This window comes from Rhinatrema bivittatum, chromosome 5, assembly GCF_901001135.1.
Source record: "Rhinatrema bivittatum chromosome 5, aRhiBiv1.1, whole genome shotgun sequence".
Lineage (NCBI taxonomy): Eukaryota > Metazoa > Chordata > Amphibia > Gymnophiona > Rhinatrematidae > Rhinatrema > Rhinatrema bivittatum.
This window is the reverse complement of record NC_042619.1, coordinates 261,381,688-261,400,479: the sequence shown is the minus strand read 5'-3', so window position 1 is coordinate 261,400,479 and position 18,792 is coordinate 261,381,688. Positions and strand designations below refer to the sequence as shown.

General features: G+C 43.6%; 2 protein-coding genes across 7 annotated transcripts in view; one reads left to right on the top strand and one right to left on the bottom strand.

The window, feature by feature from the left end:
* Window positions 1–2,726: 2,726 nt before the first annotated feature.
* On the top strand, window positions 2,727–14,337 carry STAR (steroidogenic acute regulatory protein). Of its 2 annotated transcripts, XM_029603912.1 has the most exons (7): window positions 2,727–2,881; window positions 4,678–4,791; window positions 6,380–6,507; window positions 6,815–6,973; window positions 10,541–10,725; window positions 10,910–11,003; window positions 12,690–14,337. In XM_029603912.1, exons 1-7 carry the CDS (start codon window positions 2,818–2,820, stop codon window positions 12,807–12,809), a joined length of 864 nt encoding a protein of 287 aa, XP_029459772.1. In that variant the 5' UTR covers window positions 2,727–2,817; the 3' UTR covers window positions 12,810–14,337. The 2 variants fall into 2 exon arrangements, with proteins under 2 accessions (XP_029459772.1, XP_029459773.1); XM_029603913.1 differs by lacking the exon at window positions 10,910–11,003.
* Window positions 14,227–18,792, bottom strand: part of ASH2L (ASH2 like, histone lysine methyltransferase complex subunit) — a 145,093-nt gene continuing 140,527 nt past the window's right edge. For all 5 annotated transcript variants that reach the window (XM_029603907.1, XM_029603906.1, XM_029603908.1 and 2 more), the window contains one exon: window positions 14,227–15,520. In XM_029603907.1, the coding sequence (XP_029459767.1) occupies window positions 15,413–15,520 (108 nt within the window). In that variant the 3' untranslated portion in view covers window positions 14,227–15,412. The remainder of the gene's footprint in view (window positions 15,521–18,792) is intronic.

The following is an 18,792-nucleotide window of genomic DNA, read 5'->3' as shown; positions in this document are numbered from 1 at the left end:
TATCTTGACTAACAACATACAAATTATTGGATTGAGCTTGGTTTAAATGAACAGTAGAAGATCTAAATCCTTGGAAGAACTATTTAAGAAGAAAACACCCTAGGCGTGGCTGGGAGGGAATAAATAACTCTTGGAGGTAAAAAGCCCCCTTTGTTTCTCCCTTTAAAAACACAGGGAATTTAAATTTGATTAGAGCCTTGTCTGAAGAGCAGTGTAGTGAAGCAGGGCAGAGCCTCATCCCCTTTTCCCACTCTGGAAGCAGAGGCAGCAACAACTGCCCCCTCGGGCTGTGACAGGACTCCTTGCTGCAGCCTGCAGAGGCCAGTGCTGCGCCTGTTCTGCTTCCTGCTCCTTCCAGGGCACAGGCCAATGCTGCAGCCTGCTCTATCTGCTACCGGCAATGCCATCTCCCGCTTTCCACCTGCATGGGCCTGCATGAAACCACTTCCTCCCATATTCACTCAAGCGCCCACACACCCCCTTGTTTACATCCTCCCTCTCTCATGCACTCTTCTCCCACTCTAGAAGCAAAGCAGCAGCTGTCTGTCTCCTCCTTCAGCCTGTGTGGTTGCCAGGAGTCCTTTCTTGAGGCTGCACAGGCCAGTGCTGCTCCTGCTCGACTCTGGGGGTTGATGCTGTTCCATCTCCTGCTCTTTCCAGCACACAGGCTAATGCTTCAGTCTGCTTCTGCTCTTTCTGGCAGTAGCAATGGCATATCCTGCTTTCTACCTGTGAGGGCCTACCTGACACTACTTCCTCTTCTGGACCCATGCAGGCAGAAAGGAGATACAATTGCTACACGCCTCCACAACTGTGGTGCTCTAAGTGTCTGCTTAGTGTTTGCACTGGTCTTAGGACCTAGTGCATGCAAATCTCTCTCATGCATATTCACTGTGGATATTCTGCAATCCAGGCTTGGGGCACCCTGAAGACTGGGTTGAGCACCATTTCTATAGATCCCCTCCCACACAGAATACAAGTGTCTTCTATGACAGTGCTTCTCAACCCAGTCTTCAGGACCCACCTAGCCAGTCAGGTTTTCAGGGTATCCATAATGAATATGCATGGAATAGATCTGCATACATATGCATGCCAATCTCTCTCATTTATTGTGGATATCCTGAAAAAGCTAAGGACTGGGTTGAGAAGCACTGCTCTATGGATAAATGGATGATGCAAATGTGCACGGTGGGCACTTCCTTCTGAAAAAATTAACATGTGGAAACTGTTGTATACTAGTTATGCATAACTCTCTATATTATAAAAATATTAGGGGCTCCAGATGATCACAGTGTCACACCTGCATGTGTGTAACATAATGATCTCAGCTGGCGTGCCAACATGCACATCATGGGGCAGCACCAGAAAGGTTGGTGGGGATTCCCGGGCACCATCAGTACAGGAGAGAGAGCGAGAGAAGCAATGGCAAAAAGCAGCCCCACCACCCCCAGGAAGATGGTCTCAGAGCCTGTGGTGGGAGAGGACTAGGAGGGGAAGGAGAGGAGAGGAGAGGAAAGGGCCAAAGTGTATGGAGGAGGGTGAAGGGGTGAGTAGTGGGATAGTGAGGCAGGGGAAAGAGATGGAGGGGAGCAGTGGGAGAGTGAGGGAGCAGAGGGCGAGGAGCTGGAAGAGGAGAAGGGGAGTGGGAGAGTGAGAAAGAGGGGAGTGGGAGGACAGGGAGAGAGGGGAAAGGATGGGGGGGGGGGGTGCAGGCTGGAGGTGAGGTGTAGTGGTAAAGGGAGGGGCAGAACATGCAAATCCCTCCCCATCCCCACCACACATCCATCCCTTAACTCCCCTACTCTACCATAAGTGCACCCCCCCCCCCCCCCAACAGAGCAAGTCCAAGACACCAATAATTTACACATCTGGCTCATGGAGTCATAAAACCTGCTTTTTTGACATTGCCATGCAATTATTTTATTTTTTTGTTGGGGGGGTTCCTTTAATATCCATCAGTCAAGGAGGAAAAACAAAGGAGGGGTGGGGTCGAGAATTCATTAGAATCACTTGCCTTCCCCAGCCATTCCTTACTTTTTCCACCTAGGCACGACCATGGAGTCCTGAGCAGACAGCCCATTGGCAGGGTTGGCAAGCAAAGCAAGTAGGGGCCCAGCCCCTAATATCTACACAAAACTACCCGTGCCAGCCCCCATCTGACCTTAAGAACTCGCTGCCTCCCCTCCTACCACTGCCAGGTGTCCTCCTTTCAACCTGTGGGGGGCGCTCCACCCATCGCAGCTGCTTGCCGGATTGACCCGCAGGGGCTGAGCGGTCCCTTCCCTACCTTCTTCCAGCTGCAGGCGCCTCCTCCGGTCCAGAAAGGCAGGCACCCTGCCCCTCACTGACCGAGAGACCCAGCCTAGGCCTCTATGCTTATAGATCAGTCCTCAGTGTTGAGTGTGGTGATTAATCAGCAGGTCTTTATATGGATACATGGATAACTGTGCATTTCTGTACCGTACGTGTAGAGCTTGCACTGCTGCAGAGAGCACGCATAGTGATTCATTTTCACTATTCAGTTTTCACTGTGGGTGCAAGTTGCTGTGCTTTGACTCGGGGAGCAAGGCCAGGGCACGTCTGTTATTCCCGTTTCAGGCCAGTTATATTTTTAACCCTCCGTGACAGTTTCTTGAAGCAATGTTTGTGTCCTTGCTCCCCCAGCGGGGGCTCTGCCATAAATGATGTCACTTCTTATCAGCACGAGCCCAGGACGCCTCCTTTACCGGCTCTATATAAGGAGGCAGCACGCAGGGGGCAGCTCTAGTCGGCAGAGCAGTGCAGCTCCTCATCCCCTAGCGAGCGAGCGACGCCACCATGCTGCCAGCCACGTTTAAACTCTGTGCCGGGATCTCGTACAGACACGTGAGGAACATGAGAGGTACAGCAACGCGGCTTTGCGGGAGGGGTTCTAAGTGCATATTAGGTGCCGGCTGCGTGGGTGCATCACCGCCCCCTGATATTGAGCAGACGCCTTCACGGTGGCCAGGGAAGGGTTAATGCGTGGGGTTTTTGTTTTGCCTTTTTGGCACCCCCCGATCGTTTTGAAAAGTTGGCGCCTATGTCCACCTGCCGCTGTTTAACTCCGCAGCCTGGCTGCTTGCCTTACTGGTATGGCACATCCAGCGTCGGCGGTGAGCCTGTAAGAACTGGAGCCCGAGTGCTGGCAAATGCTTCCAGGCGGCAGCAGTCATGGTTTCGGAGTGCATTGAACCCGAAGTGATTTCCCCCACCTTTAACTGATCGATGATGGTGCTGTCGTCCATAGGTTCTGTCTAACCTTTTTTTTTTTCTTAACCTGATACGTAACGGCCCTGACTAATTGCACATGGATTTCTTATTTCACCCTAAGCGCAGGTATCCACAATAAACGGCTGACCCCCTTCTCCAACCACCTTCCTTCAGTCTTGCCTGCAGAGGGAGGGTTTTCCCTTCATCGTATTTCATTATGTAACAAAACAAACTTCAAAACGTAGGGTGCGAACAGCAAGAAGTTTATTTTTTTTTTTAATCTAAAAAGAAGTGGCATACATGTATAGAATGCGTGCATTTTTTTTCATGCTCACCCAAGACATGCTGGAATTTAGTCTGATATATTGTTTTAAAAAAACGCACCAGCCTACTTTTGTGCAAGAGTTATGAAACAAGAACTGTTTTCAACCAGCTCCTAGCTTGGATGAGGCAAGAAAGCCAATACCCCTTCTTCAGCATTAGGTATTGTCTGAATATATCACTCTCTCCTTGTAACAAAAGAAGGTGGGAATTGATTGCTAGCTGGCACCATAGCATAAGACACAAGCTGGTCCAGTCCTGGATTTAAGCCCAATGCAACAAGAGACTTGGACGCTTGCGTTTCTTAGGCGGATCAGAACTACAAGTTCCTACATGCAGTGGGGGAAAGACAAGAACACGTTTGGCACATAGAACGGGCATGGGTTGCTATGTAATTCTCTTGCATTCCTTTGCACAATTATGTAAATGTCATTGCAAATCCTTAAAAGAAATAATAAAAGTGCATTGTGTTTTAGAGAGTGAGTGCTTCTCAAGAACAGATTCCATTTATCTTTGCTCTGTCACAGCCCTGACCACGAATGCAGCATAAATGCTTGTATTGTAATATCTGTGTACTGTTTAAGACTACACAACCTGACTCCATCTGTGGCCTGTTGGGGTTTATTACAGATCTGTTGTATGCCACCCAGAAATATTTTTAAATAAATAAAATAAAAATAAATCTGATAGACATAGGTTCCATACTGTATGGATAAGCTGTTCATAGTAATTTCAGTAAGACAGTTATCTCACTTGTAATAAAACTTAGATTCATTAGGATCATTTTTTACCCAAATACATTTTTTATTTCCATTTCCAAGGAAAACATATAGCATGTAAGACATAAGGTGGAGATCCTGACCCTTCTTTTAGGAGAAGCAGCTACCGCCAGCTCCTAGAAGAGAGAAGGGGCACTTGTTATCATGGCAGGGGATGAGAGTGAAAGGATGTGAGTTGTTAAAGATGACAGTGAGGCAAAATTGGGATTTAGAGGTGGGTGTGGGTTAGGTTTCAGCTACCAGCACTGCTGCTCAGCCCACATATGGAGGGCTGTTGTCCCATTCCCCACTGTGACTTGTTAGGGAAGGTGGTTAGTAACATGTCTCCTCCTCCTTTTCGTTACAGGTTTGAGAAGAACAGCAGCCATTGCTATCAGCCAGGAACTAGACAAGTTGGCATCAGCTGGACCAGGTCCCAGTAAATGGATTACGCAGGTGCGCAGAAGGAGCTCCTTGCTTAGTAAGTATCATCATCTAGTCTCATCATCATCATCATAATACTAGATGATACTAGATACATAATCATCATCTAGTCTCTAGTGATATTTAGTAAGTATCACTAGAGACTAGAGCACCTCTAGGTTAAAGCACTCTTAAGCTTTAACCCGTATCCTCCATTGTATTTCTTAATTATTTCCACCTTTACTTCCTTCCAGCTATATAAGCTTCCAAGTTCCTTACCCTTGTTGAATGTAACTTGCCTTATTCATTTCCTTTTGTTTAACTTTCTTCAGTTATGCTACAGTTATACCCTTGTTAAATGTAAACCGATCCGATATGGTTATTACTATGAAGGTCGGTATAAAAAAGTGTTAAATAAATAAAATAAATAAATCTCCTGTCATCTAGTTTAACATTTTTAATTTAGCCCTCACCCAGTAATGGTTAGGAAAAAATACTGGCTGTAGTTCAGCCAAACCGATAAGAGACATATTTTAACTTTACTTTTTCTAGATCTTTACCCATGGTAGGAGCTTATACCCTTCTTAGCTCCAAAGGGAGGGATGAGGACTGCCTATCTGCACAGTTAAGGAAGTTCAGGCTGCTTTATTTAATTATACTTATAAACCACCTTCCTGGTCATGCTGTCAGTTAAAAAAAAAAATCCACAAACACAAGAGACACATGAACAGCATAACATTAACAGTGTCATAATGAGCACATGGTGGGGATAATCATAACAGTGGGCAGCACCAGATGCAACGATACCAGAACCATAAGCTACTGCCTGTCACATCCAAACCATACGCAGGAGATACAAACCCCTGTGGTAAGAGAAAATGGATCAACCAAACATTCAGACTTGCCCAGGATGTAGCAATCAATCCACAGGAAAGAAAAAAAAAAAAGCTGTCATTTTTTTTCTAAAAGAAAGATAAGTTCTCATTTTTAGGGGGAAACTTTCACAAAGAAGCAGCTGCTATAGCCAATACCTTTGCTCTCTCTAAGAGAGAGAACACAACGCAGAACCCGTGCCCTAGCCCTTAATTGGCAGTTTAGGATACCAGTCTGACATTTGTTGTGTTTTTTGGTAGATAGGGCCATTGCCCCTCAATTTTGAATGTTAGGGACAAGATCTTACCTTGTGACCATGGGCCCCAGAGGAAGCCAATATAAGAAACAAATGAAAAAGGTGAGGCTATAGTATCCACCCTTTAATACAAACTGGGCAGTACTATTCTGGATCACTTGTAGCCTGTCCATGACACCAGCAGGGGAGCTCATGCACAGGCCATTCCAATAATCCAGTAGACATTACCATGCATGCAGCATAGTTTTAAAGGACTTATGGCCCAAGAAAAAAAAGAGCCCACTAACACATTACAGAGTGAGAAGCATTGTGTGCCACCAAAGGAACCTGGCACTCAACAAATGCAGACTCAAGCTTCATGCCATCTTTCCACACTGTAAGAAAAGAAACATTCAGACTCACTAGAGAGAAAAAGGAGGCATAGCCACAGTTACCAATCCTGAAGAGTTAAGTTTTCTAGGCATTTTAAGCCATCTTTGCCACACTGGTCCAGCACCAAAGCATTTGCCTTTTCTAGGCTCCAGGTTGGAAGAGAAGCCATACAGTGAGGTTGAAATGTCCTACATCAAACAAGGAGAGGAGGCCCTGCAGAAGTCATTGAGCATCCTGGGAAATCAGGAGGGCTGGAAAACTGAGATTACAGTGGTATGTATTTTTAGTCTACATCCCTGCTCTTGTAAGAACTATAGTCTTCAAGCTTTCACCTTACCATCCTAATGCATTCTGGCCCCTGCCAAGGATGGGTGTCATTATCCAGCTGTTGTGGAACAGCACTGGTTTAAGTGTTGGTACACTTTTGGTCCCTTTTTTTTAATGGGGCAGATTAGGCTAATAAGGTGGTGGGTGGCAAACTGTACAAGTAAATGGTTTGATCAGCTGAACAACCCCCCTTCCCTTGCCTGTTTCTAGAAGAGGCATCTCATTTCACGTGCTCCCTCTTTTTACTGCTTAGGAAAATGGAGACAAAGTTCTGAGTAAGGTATTACCGGACATTGGCAAAGTTTTCCGGCTGGAGGTGGTCTTGGATCAACCCTTAGACAGCCTCTACCATGAGCTGGTGGACAAGATGGAACAGATGGGAGACTGGAACCCTAGTGTCAAAGAAATCAAGGTATAGAACATGGTGCAAGCTTAGTCCTGCCCCCTTCTTTTCACCATCTAGTGCTTGGATACTTAATGGGTGAGAGGGTGAAATGGTTAGAGCCCAATGCCAGGAAAGTGGCAGCTGCAGCCTACCATGCCATTGCCTAGTCTATATAAGCTATGCTCTGGACTCAGCATGGCCCAATGCTGTGGTCATCTCTGATGGCACTTCCTGCTGTAAAAGCAGCTGTACCTCTGATCCTTTATCTTACTGGAGAAGGATGAAACAGCCAATTTTAAAAATCTTTAGGAATAAAGACAGTTTCTAAACCTAATTTCTGGGTTAGTGGCTGTTCCACAACATACTGATCAGAGTAACTGAAATCACCCTTTAATGCTTTCCCAGACGTAGAATGTTGGAAAGAATTATATAAAAAGGGATCCAGGACCATCTATAGGCATAACAGCACTCCAAAAAGGGGGAACAATTCACCAAATTTAGCATGCAGAAAGAAAATGTGAGGCAAAGAACCAAGCAGCCAAAAAAACCAACCCACCATGCTTTTGTATGGGAAACTGTTAGAATACTAATCTGAGCTCTATTCTAAACACCTGCCCCCCCACCCACCCTTCCTGCACTTTGCCTATAGCAACACAAGCAGACAAAGTCAGAGAAACAAGTATCTGGTGAGAGCACCCTCCACCCCCACACACTCCCCCTGCCTACATCTCAAATCACCCCTGCACACACAAAGCCCACATCAACCCAACCCAACCCCACACATCTCCCACCTAAAAACACACATTCCCCATCCAGCCAAATACACAATCCTCCCCCCACACTGCATTGTTTTTATATCATTAAAATCAAGGGTGTTAAAATTAAGAACATATGCCTAATGCTGAGGTATTCATATTAAACAGTTAACCACAAAAATGGCATGATGAAATTGGTTAGTATATATAGTTCAATCTGCTGGCAACCTTCAGCACAGGGTGTTCTGTAAGAGGAGGAGTGGGAGTGTAGGAAGACTCCATACCACTTCCTCCCCAAGAGGTTGTTTGGGCATGGAGTGATCACTAACAGTTTAACATCATAAATTGCCAGCATGGACACAAAACTTTGTGCTGGAGACAGCTTGCTTAAGTAACCTCTGTTCTGGTCATCTAAGTTCTAGTGCTAAACCCTACTATCAAAAGTTCAAGGTCAGAAGAGACCATTTAGCTAGTTATTAACCACACGTCCCCACTCCGCCGCACACCACCACCCATATATGCAGTGCAAGATTAGAGAATTAGAAACAGAAATGCATTTCTTCCTCTACTATGCAAAATGTAAATATCAGATCTATAGTTCCCAAATCAGACCTTTCAAAGGATTTTACCCAGGTATAACGAAGTAGTGGCCTGGGTAAAATCCTTGGCTAAAAATTGCTTTCCATCGCTGTAGGTAAAATACAGGAAGAAAATGTGAATATCTGAGTTCAAAAACCAGAAACATCAGATCAGTATATTCAGAGAGAACTTTCAATTGCTTTCTTTCTATGGGAACAGATAGTGTTCCATTCCAAATGCTCCTCACCCTTACAACGTTTTGGGAAAGACCAACAGACAGAGCCATGGAAAATCACTGAAGCAACTGGTTAAGGATGGTGCACCCAAACATCCATGCAGCATCCCCCCTCCAGACAGGGGAAATAAGTGAGATTTTCATTTCACCTCTCCCCAACACAGCCACAACCCCCTCGCCCAACAAAACAAATCACTCCTTCCCTTACAGAAACAGTTCTGCCATGCTATCCCCCCAATAAATACCCAGAAAAAGACTACCCAAGACACCCCCATCCAATTCACACAGTGCCATCCACTACCTCAGAGGTGGTCAACGTTACACACACTAAGAGCTAAGAAACCAGGAGCATAGACCCCCCCCCCCCCCCCCCCCCAGCATCGCCAAAGAACCAAACTTTTGTTCAATCTCATCATCATCCCCAGTTTCTCTCTCAGTACCCTCCCCCCCCCATCCTCCCACTAGTCTATCTTCTTTTCACTTTTGCCATGCAGGTGGCAGACAAACCCTCTCCTTTTCCCAAAGGGTGCCCATCCCCCAATCTTCCTCCCAGTCTCTCTCAGCCTCCTGATCTTCACCTCCTTTGGGATCAATGCTACTGTCCCTTCTGCTTTCTATTGCCACTTGGGTCACAGACAGCTGCAGCCTCCAATGCCGTACTGCCTCTTCCCATTGGCCATGGACAGCCTTTTCCTCCCACTGGCCTGCATGGACTGTGATCCTACTCTTCATTTTTCTCTTTGCTATGTGGGTCTACAATCAGCTCTTATAGGCCCAAGCAGACTACTGCCTCTTCAGTCACTGCTGGCAGCAGGGAAAGAGCTGCCATGCATCTTGCAAGAAGCCAGATGGCCACCCCTGCACTATTACAAAAAACACCCAAAACAAAATACCCTCCCCATAAAAAAAGCCATACCCCCAAACCCCCCCCCCCCCAAATGCCCATCTCTCCCCCCTCCACACAGCCCTATATTCCTACACTTTCACCATGCACACCCATTTTACAAATCTATGTTGGAAAGTATGTCTGAAACCATGCCTCTGCATCCTTTCCAACATGCAGAATCTTGAAAGAAATTCTGTAAGAAGAGATTGTCTTTGGGCATAATTTTCCAAAACAGGGATGAAAACTCACCAATTTGAAAATCAGAATTATTAGATCAGCATTTGACGATCAAGCTTCCAGAAAAAAAAAAATGCCCCATTACTTTCAATGGGAAACTGTTAGAAGCCAAATAGCAGTCCATTCCAAACATCATCCCTCATCTTAAACTACCAGCACCCTACCAAAGAGCAGAGAGAAAGGGAGAGGGAAAATACTTGAAGCAACTGCCAAAGGATGGCATAAAAAGAGTGCTTCTGAAATACTTACACATGCACCTGTTCAACACCCACCCACCCACCCCTGAACAGAAAATAGATGCAGCTTCTCAATTCACTCCCATCCTGCAAACACACTTGCCCTAACCATACCCCCCCACCCTCACATACATACAGCCCTGCCATACCTTACTCCCCCCCAACAAAAACTTACACATTCACAACCCCTACACACAACACTCATCTAAACACACACACAATCCCTCAACCATTTATTACCTACAAACACAGCCATACTCTCCAAAACACCCCACAAACCCCTAACCATATATCATCCTCCCAGCTACTCCTTTCTGCAAAATACACTGCATAGCCTTATATACCCCATGCCATACAATGTTGGAAAGCGTTTGAAAAGCCATGCTTCTACATGCTATCCCTGCATGTCACTGCACAGCAATATCCTCTTACTCAGCCTGCAGTCCCAATACTCATCTATGGCTATCTCACCATGTGAAAACTAGCACCAACCAGAGCACTACTAGAACTTAAGTTTTTAGAGTTAAATTAAAAACATTTGCTCATCTCTGAGAAATGCAGTTAAAGTGAAGCAAATATTGCATGCAACGAAGGCTGTATTCTGTTGATCTGACACTATGAGGCCCATCTAACAGCACCTTTTTTTCTCTATGAATATCTTCACAGATTCTGCAAAAAATTGGGAAAGACACATTGATCACCCATGAGATTGCGGCAGACACACCAGGCAACATCGTGGGGCCACGGGATTTTGTTAGTGTCCGCTGCAACAAGCGACGGGGTTCCACCTGCATCCTGGCTGGCATGTCCACCAGATTTGGGACCATGCCAGAACAAAAGGGATATGTGAGGTATGCCAAGCTCTGAGATTTCTCTGCTTTTGCCCCTGCTGCTATTGAAAACAATGAAAATCTTGCAGCACCATGTGATGTCATTAAGCATTACCAAAACTGCTTTGGCACGGTACATTGCTGACAAATCAACGCACTCCACTTTCCTTGACTTTCTAAAGCCAATATGTTCCTCCTCTAACAGAGCAGAGAATGGCCCAACCTGTATGGTTATTCGTCCTAACGCTGAAAACCCTACACAGACAAAGCTAACCTGGCTTCTTAGCATTGATCTAAAGGTATGGTTTATAATTTCAATCTGATTAGAAATAAGAAGTGGAGGAGTAATACTTGGTACAAGTGATGCCTGGGAACAGAAGAATGACATTTTTCTACCTTTTGGTAGACATGTTTTAGTCCAGGGGTAGGCAACTCTGGTCAGCTTATCTACACTGAATATGCATGAAATGTATTTGCATGCACTGCCTTCACTGCATGCAAAAGCATCTCATGCATATTCAGTTTGGATATCCTGAGAATCCAACCAACTTGCAACACTTGAGGACAGGAATAGCCTACCCCTCGTCTAGTCTGATCTGCAACTCTCTGCTAAACTAGGCCAATATTTTCCTGGGATCAGACTAATACTGGGTAATAACGTCTTTGCGGGCTGTAGAACTGAGCTATGGGCACTGCCCATTGTATAGAAAAATGTGTATTTTGCCATAGGTGGGTAGTTTTAATGGGAGGAAAAAAAACCAATATTGCAAGTTTTGTCAGCTCAGCTACAGAAGTTAAAGCCTCCTTTCCTCGGTTTGAATTTAGCTGCTAGAGCTACTGACCCAATGAAGGGAATGCATTAGTTTAGACTTACAGATGCATGTGTAACTAATATCTTTCACATGTTACTATTCTAGCATTTCTGTTGTAGTGAGCTAGTAAGGTAAGCAAAGATAGCTGGTTAGCTTGAGTATTTCTGCATTAAAAAGTAAGGCAGTGAAGTTAATTGAAAAATCAAAGCTGGGTGGAACCTAATTCTGACAGTAGTCTTATTATAACAATGGAAAAAGTCAAAAGCTTAAAACATCTATGCAAATATGAATGTCACAGATTTAAGCTACAGCATGGGGAAACAGCTTTTGTTCCCTGACCAGCAGACAAAATAAGCCAATTGGATAATAGCACAATATGATAGACAAAGGTGTGATAAAATAATGTTGTACTCCACATTTAGGGGCAGATGCTATAAAAAAAAATGTGGAAAGCGGGCGCTGAAAAGTCAGTGCTCGCTTTCTTAATGTGTGCATGGCGCCTGCAACAAGGGGCACATGCTATATGCATATTAGGGGGTCGCGTTAGCAAGGAGGTGCTAGAGTCACTTGTGCGACCTTAGCGCCTCCTTGCTAACGCAACCCCGCAGTTACCGGTGGGTCTGCAGGTTATGAACACAGACGCAGAGTTTATCGGCGTCTGTTTTCATAATGCAGCCGGCTGGTTATGAAAACCAATGCTGAGCATATCAGCGTCTGTCTTCAATGTGGCTTTTTTTTTTTTTTACTTTTAAAGTAGTACAGAAAAAGTTTTTTTCTGTACTTCTTTTCAATGCGCTCTAACGCTTGCTCCAGGCAGGCGTTAATATCTGAGCGATAAATATGCGTCTGAGACGCACATTTATTTTTTTGCATTGGAGTGAATGAGTAATAGCGCTCATCACATGCAAATGCTTGTGAATGAGGCTCTCTCATTCACTCCGCAGAAGCACGTTAAATAGGTACTAATCCCCCTATTGCATTAGGGAGTGGATTAGTGCCTATTTAACACGCGTCCGACTGCAGGTTATACAGTGCACTCAGCTGAGTGCACTGTATTGCATTGGCCCCTTAGTGATCATAGCATGAGTATTTATTAGCCTTGCCCTCCAAAGTTTGGGGCAGGTTACAGCAATACATTCATAATTAAAATAAACAAATGTACTTCTCTTTCAGGGTTGGCTGCCCAAGGCAATCATCAATCAGGTTCTGTCCCAGACTCAGGTAGACTTTGCACACCACCTCCGCCAGCACATGGCTGTCGGACCTGCTCTAAATGCAGCAGTGTGCTGCTGAAGACAACACTGCCTTCTAACCTCTTAAAATGATGATCAACCTCACACCTTTCTGGTCCACCTGTACCTTGTAAAATTACCAATACTCACTCTCTCTGATGTAATAAAGTAACACCACATTCTAGCTACCAACCACAAACAAATGCCATGGTTTACTTTGAATGTATTTGCATATAACTATACACACTGATTTCTGTTCCCAAAAGCAGATGCTTAGATGGGAAATGGGGGTGGGGTGGCTTGTTACACTACTGAACCTTCACATGGAATAGGCCATAATCTTTCTGAATGTGAACACAGTTATCAGAACACAACCCTACCATTTAAAAGTGTGGTGGGAATAGGGAATGGATTAAAAATTGTACATGGTTACATAATTTATTCCCAGCCTTGTATCAATCATTTTCTATTTTACAAACAAAAAAAACTTACAGCCCACTCCAGCTAAAACTGCATATAGAAAATTAGAACATTACTGAAGCACTACAGTATAATGCCTCAGGCAGGCATCTATTTATTGAAAAAAATGTAATTATAATGTACTTGGATATTTATTATTTATTCTGTATAGCAATTGAGAATTGTAGCTTTAATTCTGTGAAGTGTAACTTGTTTTGTATATATGCTAGGCAATAAGATCGCAGGATACAGTCTATTATCCTTCCAGCTTACTGTAGTCCCAATATTTGGCAAGGTATTAAAACAAGATGCTTTCACAAAGCTGCTTTCCTTTATTTTGCAGGAGATGTGTGTGCAGTTTAAAAAAAGAACACACTCTCCCTAAAAGGAGCTGTATTTTTCCAACTCCTATCTATGAAAGTTGAGCAGGTGTGGCAATTAATACAAAATAAAAATCAAAAAGATGTAAAGGTTGCATCTTTATCACTGGCGTTATCATAAAAAAAATATCATTTGAAGCCATTTAATTGATAAGTCAAGTGTATGGACCAGCCATGGTTAAGTAGATTTAGCTAAGGAATAACAAACTACCTTTTCCTCCCTCATTTTCATATCCTATCAGTGCCTCATGTGAAAACACCCCATGCTTTATGAAGCATGACATTTAGAATCTGTATTCTAATATAGAAGGAATAAAAAGAGTAAAAGGGAGAAGAAAACTTACCTACACTCTCCATAAGGAGAGGTGAACAAGGATAAAAGACAGGAAATTTTATAACACTACCAAAAGCAAACAAATTATTGAACAAAATCATTTTTTATATTTTACCTGGCACTAAAAGCAACTGCTGCTGTTTAACTGAACAGTGGCAGAAAAACTGGCCCTATCCTCCCTAAGCAGGAACTCCAGCCTCAAAATGTTCATGCAAGGGGGAAAAATGGGTTAAATGAATCCTCAATATAGCCTTCAAATACAGTTGTCTAGAACTATGCTCTCTCTAACAAAACATGAGACAAGCTTGTCAAAGATGTGTTTTTATTAATTCAAATTCACATTTCCAATTTTGTTTGATGCTGTTAGAACTTCAATTATGAAAACTGTATTTACAATAAAAAAAATTTAAATATGAGACCATAACATCTGTTCAATATTGTAACACTACAGCAAGCTGAGACTACTTTATGGCAAATGTACTAGACCAAGGTCATTTGATTTCAGCATTCTTCCTTTCCTCATGTATGAGCATGTCAAAGCAAAGATTTTGCAAACACAAGAAAATTAAAAAAAAAATAATTCTGTGCATCACCTACCTCCTCAATGCTACAAGAAGACAACTAACAAGCTGCACAGCACTTGCTCCACCCTGAGGCTTTGGCTTAGGAACATTTGCTAAAACTATCACAAAGAAGGATGAGGTGCAGACACTAATCAACACCTTTTTTGGGAAGCTAAATTTAGGGAAAAGAAGAGTCCAGAAATCAGATGGCCTAACTAACACACAGTGATGGCTCTTTAAAAAACAAAACAAAAAACCCCAAAACAAATTACTAGAATACTAGTAGTTTTGATCTGCTTCTCTGGAAGCTTACCACATTGAGGATGTGTGGCAGGCAATATACTGCTTTTCTTAGGCGTACAGGTGGATTGCACCCGTTAAGAGTTCTTGCCTGGCTCTATTCTTTTATAGAAATGCTGCAATGTAACAGACAAATAGCTTGACTTAGAATGAAGTTTTTTTGAATGAACACAGGTAAATTCAGCAGTTTTCTGTCTGATTTTTAATATCCTAGCCTTAGCCTCTTCCCTACTGCAATCTTTTTTGTGCTCCATGAGAGAGTTTGAACTGGGGAGACAAAGGGATTCTAAATGTAGGCTCAGATGTTGTAAAGATATTTAAAAAAAAAAATATAACCACAACCTTCAGTGGGTTTTTTGTTTTTGTTTTTACACTTTACATTAGCCTTGCTAGTTGGCGTTTGCAGATCAAACCGATAAAATAAGCATGCCTGAGAATACAGCAGCACCAATGTGGAGTTGTTTTCCACACTAGCACCTGCAATACAAGGCTTCAGGTTATACCCTACAGGGAAGAAGCTAAGAGAAAGTGTTGGTAAGCTGATTATTTCAGGAAATAATATGAAAACATCTTCCATAGGTTTGATGAGAAATCAAAAATGTAAAAATGTGCACAAGTTTAACAATTATTATGGCTCCCATGGTGGACTTCGCCTGCCATCCACTTCCGTTTCTACATGATACAGAACATCTGCTAGTGTGTGCTCCAGCACAGCTCCCCAGCCCATGTCACTCATCTGTGGACAGAAAAAAGGAACATGACCAAGAATTATGCGGCAGAACTGTCTTATCTCGAGTCAAGTGCATAACAGATCAGTTCACGCTCACAGACACAGAATACTGGAACCTTCACTTTTTGTATCTGAGTGGGCTCACTAGTGTTGACGACAGTGACCTCACCCAATTAAAAGAAAAAAAGAGTTTGACAAATTTTACCTACCTTCCCCCCAAAGAACTTTCGTACTTCCTCCTGTGGACAGATAGCAAGAAGCCCAAACAGATTTTCCATTTATAAATTACTTACCTGATAATTTTGTTTTCCTTAGTGTAGACAGATGGACTCAGGACCAATGGGTTATGCTCCCCAGCCAGCAGATGGAGACCGAGTCTGATTTCAAAGCTGTGTCACCCTACATTCACCCCTGCAGTGACCTCAGCTCTCCAGTATTCTCTTCAAAAGCCACTGTGAAGCTACTAGTGAAAAAACTTGATTAAAAATATGATTAAAAACTGATAACCGTAACTACTCAACCAACCGTAAACACTGAACTTCAGTAAGAATACATTCACCCTAATCTAGGGACTGGATGAACACTTACCCATGATCTCTTGGATTCGAGGCCCACTCCATGGGAAGACCCATGGCACAGTTCTTAGGCAGCGGGAGGTGGAGTCCATCTGTCTACACTAAGGAAAACAAAATTACCAAGTAAGTAATTTCTCCATTTCCTAATGTGCAGCAAAGATGGACTCAGGACTAATGGGATGTATAAAAGCTACTCCCGATTGGGGTGGGAGGCTGCCTGCAGTCCGGTAAACACCGCCCATGCAAAGGCTGCATCCTCTCGGGCGTGCACGTCCAGGCGATAAAACCTGGAGGTGGTGTGCAAGGGGGTCCAACAGGATATAGCTCAGCAGATATCAAACAGGAGACAGCAGTTTAACTTCCTCCCATGAGACTGCCTGAGCCCTAGTGGAATGACCACCTCCTTAATCCAGGGAGCTATGGTAGCTCGCGAAGCTGGTTCGCCCTGTTTCCTTCCGCCATGAAGGACAAACAGGCAGTCCATCTTTTGGACCGGTTCGGAGACTTCCAGATACTGCACTAGAAGTCTCTTGACATCCAAATGACAGAGGAGCGACGCAGAGGAGACGATATTCCTCTGCGTCCTTGTGCTTATATAAGTATGGCAATGAAATGGACTAATTCAAATGAAATTCTGAGACTACCTTGAGCAAGAAGGATGGAACGACTTACTTGAGACCTGGGATCCAAGATGGCGCACTAGCTCGGCATCCATGTGCTCCTTTTTGCTCGAGTCCAGTTACCTTTGTAATGCCTTACTCCGCCTCTAAACGGAGGGCTTGGGAGCATGAGGCTTCAGCGGCTCCCTTAACTCGCCTTCCATTCGGACCTATGGATGCACATGTGCACCAGGGAGCTGAGGCTCCGAGCGGGAGCATGCTGGAGGTGGATCGGAAGGAAGATTACCTCGAACACCTCCCTAAGCTGATTACATCTTTTTTCCCAGAGCAGAAGACACCCCCCTCTTAATCCTGTTGAGGCACTGAATCTCTGGGAACGTCTGCTGTTCAGGTGCCTCGCTCTGAGCCCGAGGCTCCTGCTTGACCTGCCTCACAGCAATTGAAGACTCTCAGCATTTCAGGGGAGGTTGCTGGAAGTGCGGTTCTATGCCAATTTGAAGGTGCCTTGGTTGAGCCCTTACAGATCAGTTCTTTGGAGTTGATAAGACCTAAACAATTTACTTTAGAATCTATATCTGAAGCAATTCAGACGTTAAATCAAAATACGTCCGCCCAAATTTCACCTTGTGTCTACGTTTAATAAATTAGATTCTTGTTTGAAATTAGTGGAAAAAGCTTCTGAGGAGTGTAAATGACTGTGTGAAACCTTTAAAAGTCTGCTAGAAAGTTCTTCTGCTTTACAGCAAGCTTTGCATTTAGAAAATTTGCTACATTCAATTAAAATTGTCCATGGAATCTTCATTGTATAAGTTTCCTAAGGATCCATTAGTGCCACCTAAGGATATATGGAAGAGAACATAAGAACATGCCATACTGGGTCAGACCAAGGGTCCATCAAGCCCAGCATCCTGTTTCCAACAGTGGCCAATCCAGGCCATAAGAACCTGGCAAGGTCCCAAAAACTAAGTCTATTCCATGTTACCTTTGCTAGTAATAGCAGTGGCTATTTTCTAAGTCAACTTAATTAATAGCAGGTAATGGACTTCGCCTCCAAGAACTTATCCAATCCTTGTTTAAAACACAGCTATACCAGCTGTACTAACCACATCCTCTGGCAACAAATTCCAGAGCTTAATTGTGCATTGAGTAAAAAAGAACTTTCTCTGATTAGTTTTAAATGTGCCAAATGCTAACTTCATGGAGTGCCCCCTAGTCTATTATCCAAAAGAGTAAATAACCGATTCACATCTACCCGTTCTAGGCCTCTCATGATTTTAAACACCTCTATCATATCCCCCTTCAGCAGTCTCTTCTCCAAGCTGAAAAGTCCTAACCTCTTTAGGGGAGCTGTTCCATTCCCCTTATCATTCTGGTAGCCCTTCTCTGTACCTTCTCCATTGCATTTATATCTTTTTTGAGATGCGGCGACCAGAATTGTACACAGTATTCAAGGTGCGGTCTCACCATGGAGCGATACAGAGGCATTATGGTGTTTTATTCACCATTCCCTTTCTAATAATTCCCAACATTCTGTTTGCTTTTTTGACTGCCGCAGCACACTGAACTGACGATTTCAATGTGTTATCCACTATGACGCCTAGATCTCTTTCTTGGTTAGTAGCACCTAATATGGAACCTAACATTGTGTAACTATAGCATGGGTTATTTTTCCCTATATGCATCAACTTGCAATTATCCACATTAAATTTCATCTGCATTTCGATGCCCAATTTTCCAGTCTCACAAGGTCTTCCTGCAATTTATTACAATCTGCTTGTGATTTAACTACTCTGAACAATTTTGTATCATCTGTAAATTTGATTATTTCACTCGTCGTATTTCTTTCCACTGCCCACTCCCTTCCACTGAGAAAATTGTCCATTTAAATCCTTCTCTGTTTCCTGTCTTTTAGCCAGTTTGCAAGCCACGAAAGGACATCGCCACCTAACCCATGACTTTTTACTTTTCCTAGAAGCTTCTCATGAGGAACTTTGTCAAACGCCTTCTGAAAATCCAAGTATACTACATCTACTGGTTCACCTTTATCCACATGTTTATTAACTCCTTCAAAAAAGTGAAGCAG